The following is a 13,340-nucleotide window of genomic DNA, read 5'->3' as shown; positions in this document are numbered from 1 at the left end:
GTTAAACAAACAAATGTTGTTCAAGTCATTATCTACAGTGGTTTATTATCTAGCAATAGGTAACCGATACACTGTGTGAGTGGGAAAGAGAGAGAACGGAGAAAGCAACAAAGGAAAATAACAGAATAACCTCTGAATCAGTCAGTAAATATTAAGAAACTAGGGAGGTCTTTCATGTGAGACAGGTCTTTCACGGTACGAGGACACAACAGTTTGTCAAAAGGAACTGGGAAAACACAGAAGGATAAAAGGAGCCCCTTCCTACTGATGGGTTTGTTTCTCCAAATTGCTTCCTAACGTCCTCCCTCTTTCCCCCTTAGGAGCTCTTCAGCCAGCGGCTTTGTTAAATGCCTAGAACAGCCCCTGGCAGACTGTAGGTGCATGAAAGGTGCAAGAAATAATGGACCTGGAGGAATTCTCACCATACTGGGGGACTGGGAATCTGCCAGTGAACGTAGCTCAGTTGTGAATAGCTCTCTAAGGTCTGGTCTGAGGGAGATCTGGAAGCTGATGGTACACTGAGTCTCTGTGGAACACGCCTCAGGACTTTAACAAGAAGTCAACGGTCTTCTTAGGCTAAGACCACTGAGGACTTCAGGAGGGGTCAGTGAACCAAGGACTTGGAAATGTACCTGCTATATTGCTAAAACATGCACTTTGGGGTGTTTGAGAGTTAAAACAGCATCAATAATAATACCTATGCTAACCTAGCTGTACTGTACATCCTGACACCTTTCCTCATCCTCTATTTTTTTTTTTTTTTGGTGCTGCCACAAAGAATTACACCAACCAAGTGAAAAATCACTCCATACATACATATTTTCCTCAACTATTTATTATACAAATAATCCTTACTATTAAAAATGTTTCAAAAAACTAATTGCTTGACCTAGGTTTATTCTTTTAGTTCCAGTTAGAAATGAAATTATCCCTGGACACTACCTGCATGAAATTTATTCTAATATAAAAACACAGTGGCGACGGAGTAGGGAGAAACTCCAGGAAGAAAGGGTTATGGAAGAGCAAGAATACCTATCTCTCAACACATATTAATTTCTTAATATGTGTAATTCAGGAATTACACTCTCCATAGCCTCTATAGCCCTTTAGAATCTGAATCTGGTCCTTCGGGCATTAGAGGAATCACCCTTGACACCCTAACACAGATTTGCTTTAACCACATGCTCACTGACTGTTCACAAAACACATTTTCAGTACTTATTTCACATCACCAAATACAGACGTGAAACAGTGTGTGTTGTGACATTCTTTGACATAAATGAAACTAATTATCAAAACAAAGTTGAAAAGAACTGGATATAGGCAGGACAGGATAAGTCTATGTCTTAAGAGCCACACGGATCTGGGTCTAATACCAGCTCTGGCAGTAACTACTGACCTTGAGCAAGTGACTAAACCTAGCTCAGCCTTGGTTTCTTCACAAGTAAAATAGGGATAATGAAGGAACTTACCTCACAGGACCACCGTGAGAACTACAGGAGACAATACACGTGTTGTACTTCTGGAGACCTTACACATCTATAGACTAAAGTTGACACAAACATAACTTTCCCACTCACTGTCCTCCAAAAATACCTGCCTCCTGTTGGCTTTGGCTGTGCCATGTGGTTTGTGGGATCTTAGTTCCCCAACCAGGGATTAAACCTGTGTCCTCTGCAGCAGAAGCTTGAAATCCTAACCACTGGACCGCTAGGGAGTTCCCACTTGCCTTTTGTATACAAAGCATTGTTTCCAGAAAAGAATCTAGAAAACCAATTGTCCCAAAGATATACACACAAAGATTATTTGAAATCAATGTCATTCCAAACTAAGCTTTACAAAGAAAGATACTCCAAACTCTTAAGTTGTGCCTACCTGACACCCTTCCCAACCCAACTTCCCACTTTGTTTGCGGGAAGAGTCCCCCCTGCCTTTTTTTTTTTTTTTTTTTAATTAATTTGGAAACCAACTTTATTTTTGGCTGTGCTGAGTCTTCATTGCCATGAGCAGGCTTCTTCAAGCTGCAGCGAGCAGGGGCTGTTCCATAGCTGCGGGGAGCAGGATTTTCTCTGTGGCGGCTCCTCTAGGTGCATGGGTCCCAATGGTCGCAGCTGGTGGGCACAAGAGTGCAGGCTCAGTAGTTGTGGCACACGCGCTTAGCCACTCTGTGGTATGTGGGTCCTCTCGGACCAGGGATTGAACCTATGTCCCTAGTACTGGAAAGCGGTTTCTTAACCACTGGACCACCAGGCAAGTCCAAGAGCCCTAATTTGGTTCTGGTGTTCACTCCCTTCACTCAGGTAATTTGACTCCACCCTCCTTCCCTTGTGCCTCAGCTGGCAAAGAATCTGCCTGCAATGCGGGAGCCCTAGTTCAATCTCTAGGTTCAATCCCTGGGTTTGGGAAGATCCCCTGGGAAAGGGAAAGGCTACCCACTCCAGTATTCTTGCCTGGAGAATTCCATGGACTGTGTCCATTATGTTGCAAAGAGTCAAACAGGACTGAGTGACTTTCAGTTTCACCTCTCCTGCCCCCAGGGGTAAAGTCAGTTATAACTGCTGCCCACTCGCACAAGACTGGCAAGAGGCATCAGCATGTGGCCCACTCTGGCCAAGGGAACTAGGAGAAGTTTGCTGGGGGGCTTCTGGTAATTTTCCTTCATAATAAAATCTCCTCCCTCCTCCTGGGAGGAGATTCAGCTCTTCCTACAAGTGCCTTTTTTCATGAGCTGCCTCAAAGCATGGCAGTCATTTTGAGGTTGAGGGAAGGCGCCTGAGAACAATGTGCCCAGAGGATGAAAGAATAAGATGGAAAGAACTTGCGCCTTAAGGACACTACTGGATTACTAAACTAATGAACACAGAGGTACCCTGCTCTGGGGTCGCTTGTGAGTTAACAAATCTCTTACTGTTAAAGGTATTTTTAGTCAGGTCTTCTGTTACTAATCTTCCAATTATAACAAAAATAGTGGCCAAAGACAGATGAGTAATATAGCACAATTAATGCCCTGCCTGGCTATCATGGTTTCATCTTTTGTAAATTTCCTTCCTGGAGCACTAGTATTGTTTCTCTTTTGATAAAATAACAGGGAGTTATTTATTCACTCAAATAGTAATGACTAATGCTATTAGACTCTCAGGTGATGCCTGCAGGTAGAAAATGGAAGGTTTTGCTGATCAAGGAACATGTCCTGATAGAACCATTGGAAGAAAGTACTAAGGGATAGTTTGCAAATATTCCTGTCAAGTGTCCATTTCACACATCTGACTGCAGTACGTGGGCAGTGACTGTGTCCTCATAAGGCACAGTATGCCGTGTTTGCTTGTATGTGTGTGTGTTAGCCACTCAGTCGTGTCTCTTTGCAACCCCATGGACTGAAGCCTCCCAGGCTCCTCTGTCCATGTAATCCTCCAGGCAAGAACACTGGAGTCGGCAGCCAGTCCCTTCTCAGGGGATCTTCCCGACCCAGGGATTGAACCCAGGTGTCCTGAATTGCAGGTGGATTCTCTACTGTCTGAGCCACCAGGGAAGCCCGCAGTGTACCATGAACCCTTATAATTAGCAAAGGAAAAATGAGAAGGTCTTTAGACGTCAACTTGCCCTAACCCATTATTTAAAAGAAGGTGTTTAGACATCAACTTGCCCTGACCCATTATTTCAAAGATTAAGGGAACAAATGCTGAAGTAAAATAATTCCCTGCAAGTTTACACCATTAGCTGGACCCGAGAGTCAATACTGGTTTGTAACACATGACTAACCCTTAATACACTAAGATGTCTATCTAATAAATATGAAGATTTCCTCAAGGTTGTTTGTTAGGATGCACACACAAAAAAATTCTCCATATCATGGAAAAGCTTGAAGATGATCCCAACAACCCAGGAGCCTCTGAGGTTCTGTAGGGCAGGGACCAGATGATAATCATCCCTGTGTTTTCCACGTTCAGCTAACATTGCATATATGCTGAGCGCTTAGATGTGTGTGGAAGTGATACATACAATGGAAAGATCAGGTTGTCAAAACAACTGCTACGTTTGGTTATGTTCAATTTATAAAAAGTATTTAATCTCATAAATTCCCTAATAAGAGGAACATATTAGGTCAAGCCAGTTTTCTCCAAACAGAAACCTTTTCTGCTTCAGTCTGAACAAGTGGAAGATAGAATATCAAAAGGATTCTGGTGAGAACAACTTCCATAAACTCCTCTGGTGCTCAGACAGAGAGGTGTTTCTGTCACGCACACTGAGGGTGCCACGTGATGGTGAGTAAGAGCACACACCAGTGTCACCTGAGGCCCTCTGGTGCTTAGGAATTCTGTGGAGTATTTGAAGCAAATGTTTTAACCCCAGGATAGCAGCCCTCGTTTTAAGGTGACCACTGAATGAAAACCTAAATAAAACAAAAACTGGAAGATAAATCTGCAAGGAAATCACAGTTCCAAGTCTCATGTTGACTGGCAAAGGCTTTATAAATTTCAGAATCAGGTTAAGGCAGAAAATATACTTAACAAGTTGTACAACTGTAAAGTAAAAGATACATTATTACTTGATTAAAAATAACCAAGTAAGACAAAGGCTACTCCAGGTAATGTCACTTAACAGAAACCCTGATTTGCAACATGTTCAGCATTATGCAAACCAAGAACTCCCAGATGTCCAGGCTGGGTTTAGAAAAAGAAGAGAAACTAGAGATCAAATTGCCAACATTCACTGGATTATAGAGAAAGCAAGGGAATTTCAGAAAACATCTATCTCTGTTTCATCAACTATGCTAAAGCCTTTGATTGTGTGGATCATGACAAACTGTGGAAAGCTCTCAGAGATAGGAGTACCAGACCTTCTTACGTGTCTCCTGAGAAGCCTGCATGCGGTTCAAGAAGCAACAGTTAGAACCCTGTATGGAACAACTGACTGGTTCAAGATCAAGAAAGGAGTCCGACAGGGCTGTCTGCCGTCACCCTGTCTGTTTAATCGGAACACTGAGCACATCATGAAAAATGCCAGGCTGGGTGAGTTACAAGCCAGGATCAAGATAGGCAGGAGAAACATCAACAATCTCAGATATGCGGATGATACCACTCTAATGGCAGAAAGGGAAGAGGAACTAGAGAGCCTCTTGATGAGGGTGAAGAAGGAGAGTGAAAGAGCCGGCTGAAGACTAAATATTAAAAACACTAAGATCACTGCATCCGGCCCCATTCAGTTCAGCTCAGTTCAGTCGCTCAGTCATGTCCGACTCCTTGCGACCCCATGAACCGCAGCACGCAAGGCCTCCCTGTCCATCACCATCTCCTGGAGTTCACTCAGACTCACTCCATCGAGTCCGTGACGCCATCCAGCCATCTCATCCTCGGTCGTCCCCTTCTCCTCCTGCCCCCAATCCCTCCCAGCATCAGTCTTTTCCAATGAGTCAACTCGTCGCATGAGGTGGCCAAAGTACTGGAGTTTCAGCTTCAGCATCATTCCTTCCAAACAAATCCCAGGGCTGATCTCCTTCAGAATGGACTGGGTGGATCGCCTTGCAGTCCAAGGGACTCTCAAGAGTCTTCTCTAACACCACAGTGCAAAAGCATCAATTCTTCGGCACTCAGCTTTCTTCACAGTCCAACTCTCACATCCATACATGACCACTGGAAAAACCATAGCCTTGACTAGATGGACCTTTGTTGGCAAAGGCATGTCTCTGCTTTTGAATATGCTATCTAGGGTGGTCATAACTTTCCTTCCAAGGAGTAAGCATCTTTTAATTTCATGGCTGCAGTCACCATCTGCAGTGATTTTAGAGCCCCCAAAATAAAAGTCTGACACTGTTTCCACTGTTTCCCCATCTATTTCTCATGAAATGATGGGACCAGATGCCATGATCTTTGTTTTCTGAATGCTGAGCTTTAAGCCAACCTTTTCACTCTCCTCTTTCACTTTCATCAAGAGGCTTCTTAGTTCCTCTTCACTTTCTGCCATAAGGGTGGTGTCATCTGCATATCTGAGGTTATTGATATTTCTCCCAGCAAACTTGATTCCAGCTTGTGCTTCTTCCAGTCCAGCGTTTCTCATTACTGCATGGCAAATAGAAGGGGAAAAGGTGGACGCAGTGACAGATTTCCTCTTCTTGGGCTCCAAAATCACTGCACATGCTGACTGCAGCCATGAAATCAGAAAATGATTGCTCCTTGGCAGGAAAATGATAACAAACCTAGATAGTGTGTTGAAAAGCAGAGACATTACTCTGTGGACAAAGGTCTGCATAGTCAAGGCTATGGTCTTCCCAGTGGTCATATATGGTTGTGAGAGCTGGACCATAAAAAAGGCACCAAAGAATTGATGCCTTCAAACTGTGGTGCTGGAGAAGATTCCTGAAAGTCACTTGGACATCAAGGAGATCAAACCAGTCAATCTTAAGGGAGATCAACCCTGAATATTCACTGGAAGGACTAATGCTGAAGCTGAAGCTCCAGTATTTTGGTCATCTGATGCACACAGATGACTCACTGGAAAAGTCCCTGATGCTGGGAAAGACTGAGGGCAGAAGGAGAAGAGGGCATCAGAGGATAAGATGGCTGGATGGCGTCACCAGTGCAATGAACATGAATTTGGGCAAACTGTGGGATATGGTGATGGACAGGGAGGCCTGACGTGCTGCAGTTCCTGGGGTCACAAAGAGTTAGACACAACTGGGCAACTGAACAACAACAACAAGAGAGAAGAGGCTTTCGGGGACCTGCACTGAACACAGAGAAAACAACCCAGGAACAAAACTGTGGGAAGCACTGGGGCTCTCCTCTCAAAGCCGACCTGAGGTCTGACTGCAAACACTGAAAAAAGATAGCACAGATTGACACGGTGTGTGGACTGCTTCCCACTAACCTCCCGAAAAGGCCAGAGTCAGGACTGGGCAGAACCCTGGGAGCTTACTCACAAGAGAGCTGAGCCTGGCTCTGACTCATGGACAGCAGGCACAGCAGGGTGGGGTCCGGATGCTGGAAACAGGGCAGCCAAGGAATGGCAGCCACTCCAGTCTTCCTGCCCGGAGGATCCCACGGGCAGGGGAGCCCGGTGGGCTACAGGCTATGGCCTTGAAAGAGCCAGGCACCACTGAGCGACTAACACTTTCATTTTTAAGTCCACTTAATGAGTGCCTTCACTGTGAACAGACAACCCAGGATCATTGGGCATTTGAGGAAAGCTTCTAACGTGACAAAAGTTACAAGAGAAAAAAGGGAATTCAAAGGAAACAATAACAGAAGAAAACATTAAAAAAAATCATATAAAACAAGAAAAAATTATACAGAGAGATAAGACACTGTATTCATGAAAACAAGTATGCGCTACTAGAATCTGAAAATAAGTAACAGTTCTTGAAAATTAAGAGGAAGATAACAGCAATTAAATATTTAATAAAAGTTGGAAGATAAAGTTGTAGAAATTTTCTAGAAGAAAATTGCAAAACAGAAAAAATAAGAAAGAACTGCTCTAGGAAATGATCCAATTCTTAACAGGAATTTCCAAAACAGAGAATAAGAAAATGGAGGAGGAAAGTTTCCAGAGAATAATGGAAGACAATATCCCAACTGAAGGACATAGCTTCCAGATTGAAAGAGTCCACTGAGTAGCCAGTATAATGTACAAAAAAATCCCACAATTTTATAAAATTTCAGAACACAAGGGATAAAAAAAGACTCTAAGGGAAGGAGAATAAAACTGGCCCTACACAAAGGAGGAGGCATCAGGACAGTATCAACTTCTTGGCGTTGGAAGCTAGAAAAATCAGCAATGCCTCAAAATGCTGAAGGAAAATGATTTCCAATCTGGAATCCTACCCAACCAGATTATCAGTCAAACTTGAGGGAGGAGAATAAAAACAATTTCAGACCTGCTGAAGACAAACATTATTTTACAGTTTTGGAGGTCGAAAGTTTGAGATGGGTTTCACTGGGGTGAATCAAGGCATCAGTAAAGCTGCTTTCCTCCTAGGGGCTCCAGGGACAATCTGCTTCCTTGCGCTCCCCAGCTTATGGGAGCTGCTTGCATTCCATGGCTTGTGACCCCTTCCTTTATCTTCAAAGCCACCAGAATAGTCTTCAAATCTCTGGCCCGGACCCTCTTGCTTCCCTTTGCTAAGGACCCTTCTGATTACATCTGGCCCACATGGATAATCCAGGAAAATCTCCCCATCTCAAGATCCGTAAGGTAACGATCTTGACATGTAATGTAACATATCCCACAGGTTCCAGGGATTAGGATGTGGACATCTTTTGGAGGTCATTATTTTGTTTAGCATACAAAGCCTCAACATTCGTATCTGCTGTGCATCCTTTCTCAAGAAGTTATGGAGGATATGTTCTACCACACTATGGGAATAAAGTAAAAAGGTGAGGATGTGAAGTCCAACAGAAGCAAGAGAAAGAAAATTTCTTGGGAGGGGAGGCCCAGGATGACTCCTACACAGCAGCCTGAAGCACAACAAAGCCAGAAGATTTCAACAGGCGTGTCTCCATGTACAAAATGAAACCCACAGAATATCTGATGTGTCTGAATGTGCTCAGATTTTTTTGCCTGGAGAATTTTGAGATGGAGTGCATTAATAGATAAGCACTTAGAAAACTAAGCAAATAAAAACCAAAGTAAAGATGAGCTCTATGACAAACAAAATAAAATTGTACAAAAACCAAATGTATGCAATACATCAGTGACAAAAACAGGTATATGTAACAGTGAAAAGTAACACCTAACCACATATCCATACTGGGAAGAGCATGTGGCCGTGTAGATACTTGAAAGTGTATGCTGGGAAGAAGGGCTTGAAGGGAGGGGCTAAATTCAGCAATAAAGTTGCTCAGAAATATGAAGATAAATATCAGGGAAAAAACGGCAAAGAGAGAAACTTCCCTGGTGATACAGTGGATAAAAATCCCCCTGCTAATGTAGAGAACACGAGCTCGAGCCCTGGTCAGGGTAGATTCCACACGCCGCAGAGCAAGCGAGCCCACCTGCTGCAAATACTGAAACCCATGCGCGCTGCAGCCTGTGCTCTCCCACAAGAGAAGCCGCTGACTCAGCAGCGCCGGCACCGTAACAAAGAGTAGCCCCTGCTTAAAACAGCCACAGCTAGAGAAAGCCCACGTGCAGCAACAAAGATCCAGCACAACCAAAAAAAAAAAAAAAAGAGTAAATAAAAATTTTAAAACAGCTACAAGAATGGAAAGTGTTTGGCTACTATTTCTTAAAATTTCTTTTTACTTCCCTTTCCTTCTCAGCCTCCAATCAGGTTGCTTAATATTGTCTGCTAGCTTACTACTGTAGTTCTGCTCATGTCTCCCAGTGTTCCTTTCATGCTTTGTTTTGGTTAGTTTAGATTGCTTCTTCAAGTTTACTGAATTTTTCTTCCATAGTGTCTAATCTGTCATTTATGCCATCCAATGTTTTTTTTCATTTCTAGACGTTTCTTCCATTTTGGTCTTTTTTATATTTCCATTTCTCTCCGTATTATGTTAAGGTTCCCCTTACAACCTTAAGCTTATTTTTAAGGTTTCTAATATTTATTTTAAGGTCCTTGAATTCTATGAATTCTATGACCTATGCCACTTCTGGGTTTGCTCCTATTGGTTGACTTTTCTCTTGACTATATGTTTTAGATTCCCCCTTCTTTGTATGCTTGGTAATTTTTGACTGATGTCAGACATTGTGAATTTTTTTTTTTTTTTAAACACCAAAAACCTCTGTATTGGGGTAGGTTTCCCAGGTGGTGCTAGTGGCAAAGAACCCACCTGCCAATGCAGGGGTCATAAGAGATGTAGGTTTGATCCCTGGATTAGGAAGATCCCCCTGAGGAGGGCACCTAAACCCACTCCAATACTCCCGCCTAGAGAATCCCACGGACAGAGGAGCCTGACGGGCTACAGTCCATAGGCTTGCAAAGAGTCAGACATGCCTGAAGGGGTGTAGCGCACACACACAGCCAGTCAGACATTGGGAATTTTTCGGTGGCAGGTGTTGGATTTTGTTTTTCGGTGTTTGTCTTTTTAAAAACTTGAAGCATAGTTAATTTACAATACTGTGTTAGTTTCAAGTGTACAGCAAAGTGATTCAGCTATACGCACACACACACATATATACACATACACTTTTCTGTACATATACTTTATATATCTATATACTTCTTTAGATGCTTGGATTTTGCTATATTGTTGTAAAGACTGGATTTTGTGTTGGCGTGCATCTAAATTACTTTTAGATTAGTTTTATTCTTTAAACGCTTCCTTTTTATGGTGGGTCCATAGCATCCATAATCTGGTACTGATTTAGCCCTACTACCAAGGTGCTAATTTAGTCCCATTACCCCGATGGCTCAGTGGTAAAGAATCTGCTGCCAATGCAAGAGACATGGGTTCAATCCCTGGGTCGGGAAGATTCCCCGGAGAAGGGAGTGACAACCCACTCCAGTATTTTTTTTTTCCCTACTCCAGAATTCTTGCCTTGGAAATCCCATGGACAGAGGAGCCTAGAGGGCTATAGTCCATGGCATCACAAAGATCTTAGGCAGCTAAGGTGTGACCATTCTGAGAACTCCAACCAATACCCTGAACATAATGAGCTCTCTCCACTCTGCGTTTGAGAACACAAACTATTTCCGGTCCTGGGTAAGTTTCAGGGCACTGTACAACCTACTGCTTTCCAGGCAGTTCTTCCTCCAGCCACCAGGACGTGTCGCCCACGCATCTACAAATCTGTATTTAGCAAAGGCTCAAGGGGACCCACTCCAGATCCCAACGCGTCTTCTCTCTACACTCTTTCTTCTTCTCTGGTGCGGTGCCTCGTAAATCCTAGCCACCCTGGCCTCCCCAGCTCAGTGGGACAGCTGAGCGTTTCCGTCTGCCCTTAGTACCGCAGTCTGGAAGATGCCTGAGGAAGCCGGGACGATCACGGGGCTGCCCTTTATTCCCCTCTCTCAGGAATCATGGTACTGAACAGCCTGTTTCCCAGTGTAGAGAATTCTTTCTTTCTTCCCCTACCCCCAGTTTGTTTTCAATAGGAGAACACCCTCTACAGCATTTCAAGGGCAGAAGCAAAAGTTTTCAAGGCTTCTTTAGGTATAATGTCTACCTGTAACTTTAATGCCTTTATTCACAACCTTATTCCTATTCACAATCCAAATTAGTGAATTAGGTATCTGAGGCATACTATGTAAACTGAGAGAGAGGGACAGAAAGACACACAGACAAAAAGAATGAGAGAGATGAGCAGACAGACTAGGAATAAGTACGGTCCTGATGCTGTGACAGAATATACGCTGCCTAGAAATCTAAGGTTCGAGCCCCAATTCTGTTGCTAACTGCTCTGTGCTTTTAATAATTTAACATCACAATGCCTCCGTGTCCTCACCACGTATGACAACTCCAGTCTAAGACTGTGGGGTAATTCTTCCACAAGACACTGTTATCCTTTTCTTTACTTCCTCTTAAATCCACCCACCCCACTACATCCCTAATCCCTCCTCCTCAGAGCAAAGTTATAACTGGCCACATTCCTTCTAACACTTTCTATCCCAGAAGAACAGAATCAGTACTAAGCTCTGGAATTTCTGCCATGCCACAATCATAGTTACATCAGCATGAATAAAACACGATACTAACCACAATGCTAGATTCCATGCTAGTTCCAAATAAAAGTTATTTCTTCTCTGTACTTTCTACAAAAAGCAGAAACCAGACTTTCCTTGTTCATCAAGCCTACTAATTATTCAAGTAACTGCTTACTTTCTATTTCTTCTAAAGAATTCATACAAAATAACTTTTCTGTTTTATTATCAATACCAAAATCAACTTACTCCTGTGAATTTCATGGCTTAAGGTACACCTCAATATAGAATCTAGTTCACTAGCTTTAATTCTTTGAGCAACTAGGGAAGAAGTGTTTACATCTGACAGTCATCTCCTAATTTTCTTGAGCCAATCTGTTAGTGGCAGTTTGGTGGAAACCTTTACTCAAGTCAGATTCTTTTCCACATACTTTCTCGTGTTCCTCCTAAAGCAACCCCTATGTTCTTCTCTGCTTCTCTTGCCCTGTCTTTCTGTTTCACTCTTTCGCGGCTTAGTATTATTCTTTTCCACATCCCAGAACACGGCACAGCACCAAACTGCAGAGCACGGTAAGTGGACAGACCGCAATCAGCTGTTACCTGGTGAGATCCAGAAGGCAGGCTCTTTACTAGACCCTCTGTGTCGGAGGGAGACTTCTGTGAAACCTGCTTAACTGGTGACACATTCTCTGATGTATTGCAGCTGATAAGTTGGCAATTCGGAGAACAAATGTAAAAAAAAAATAATTAAAATGGAAACATAAAATACAGGAATGCAAGTGATGACAAGATGAAGTAGCAGATATATAAAAACAAAACTCAACAAAACAATGAGTATCAAAACAATCACATTTCTTGAAACTGATTTTTATCCCTGACACTAATTCTTCCAAGCCAGTGATGCGACTCCAGGGGAGGAAAAGAAACCAATGTGGGATGACCACCTTGCCCCAGTTTACAACAAAGATACATGCTGAATGGGATTCTGGCTATAATATACATTTACCCTTTGGCTGCTTTGGGTTTTTCCCCTGCTATCAATCCTCCTTTGGCATACAGGTTTAAAGGAGCAAGCTATACCTTCTTGATAGCAATTCGCTTTTGTGATCATCAAAGGCAAACCTCTTCTGAATGTGCTTCCAAAATGACAGATACAGATCCAGGCTTGTAGTCTTGGCTCATCTCACGCCTTTGATTCCCTGGGTCCCCATTGTTTGTTTCCTCACCAATTCCGCAACCAAACCAAAGAAAATCCAGGAAGTCACGGATCATAAGAAACTGTGGAATGCCAAATCACACGGGCTGAACTTTTTGAGGGGCACAGGGGGTTTTCAACAGCAAGGCCTATCTCTTAAATAAACCAGGGAGAATTGACGCCAAGAGGTAACTCATTACAGATTCCTTGATGGGATGTGTTTTCAGCAGAGCTAAAATCCTTTATGATGTATTTTTAAGAAATCTTAGAAGTATGGAGAGAATCACTTAAAGTGTCGTTATTAAGCTCAAATCATACAAAGCATTCTGCAAACTGTGCTTTCTCTGAACCAGGAGGCTATACAGCCCAAACCAAAATGGTTTGAGTATCCTAACACAAAGAGGGTCTAACTCAGTAATAATACAATTCAAGTATTGAAAAAAACTAACACACACACACATAGGTATCTTACATGAAGAACATATATGTTCAGATGACCATCAAACCTGACAACCCGATTTCATTGGGATGGTACACTCAACATGTTTCTAATACAGACACAGGACATAT

The 13,340-nt window shown here is 42.8% G+C and overlaps 1 protein-coding gene across 4 annotated transcripts in view; it reads right to left on the bottom strand.

The window, feature by feature from the left end:
- MPZL1 (myelin protein zero like 1) overlaps positions 1-13,340 on the bottom strand; it is an 87,614-nt gene that overhangs the window by 4,495 nt on the left and 69,779 nt on the right. The window contains exons 5-6 of one of the 4 annotated variants that reach the window (XM_018046447.1): positions 12,176-12,278; positions 1,971-2,111 (exon numbers count right to left, since the gene is read on the bottom strand). The exons of 1 other annotated variant lie outside the window; for it this stretch is intronic. In XM_018046447.1, coding sequence (XP_017901936.1) covers positions 1,995-2,111; positions 12,176-12,278 — 220 coding nt within the window. In that variant the 3' untranslated portion in view covers positions 1,971-1,994. 2 more of the 4 variants (XM_018046448.1, XM_018046450.1) reach the window with 2 other exon arrangements.

The sequence above is a fragment of the Capra hircus genome, chromosome 3, assembly GCF_001704415.2.
Source record: "Capra hircus breed San Clemente chromosome 3, ASM170441v1, whole genome shotgun sequence".
Lineage (NCBI taxonomy): Eukaryota > Metazoa > Chordata > Mammalia > Artiodactyla > Bovidae > Capra > Capra hircus.
Note: the sequence above shows the minus strand (reverse complement) of the source record. Positions and strands in the feature narration are given on the sequence as shown.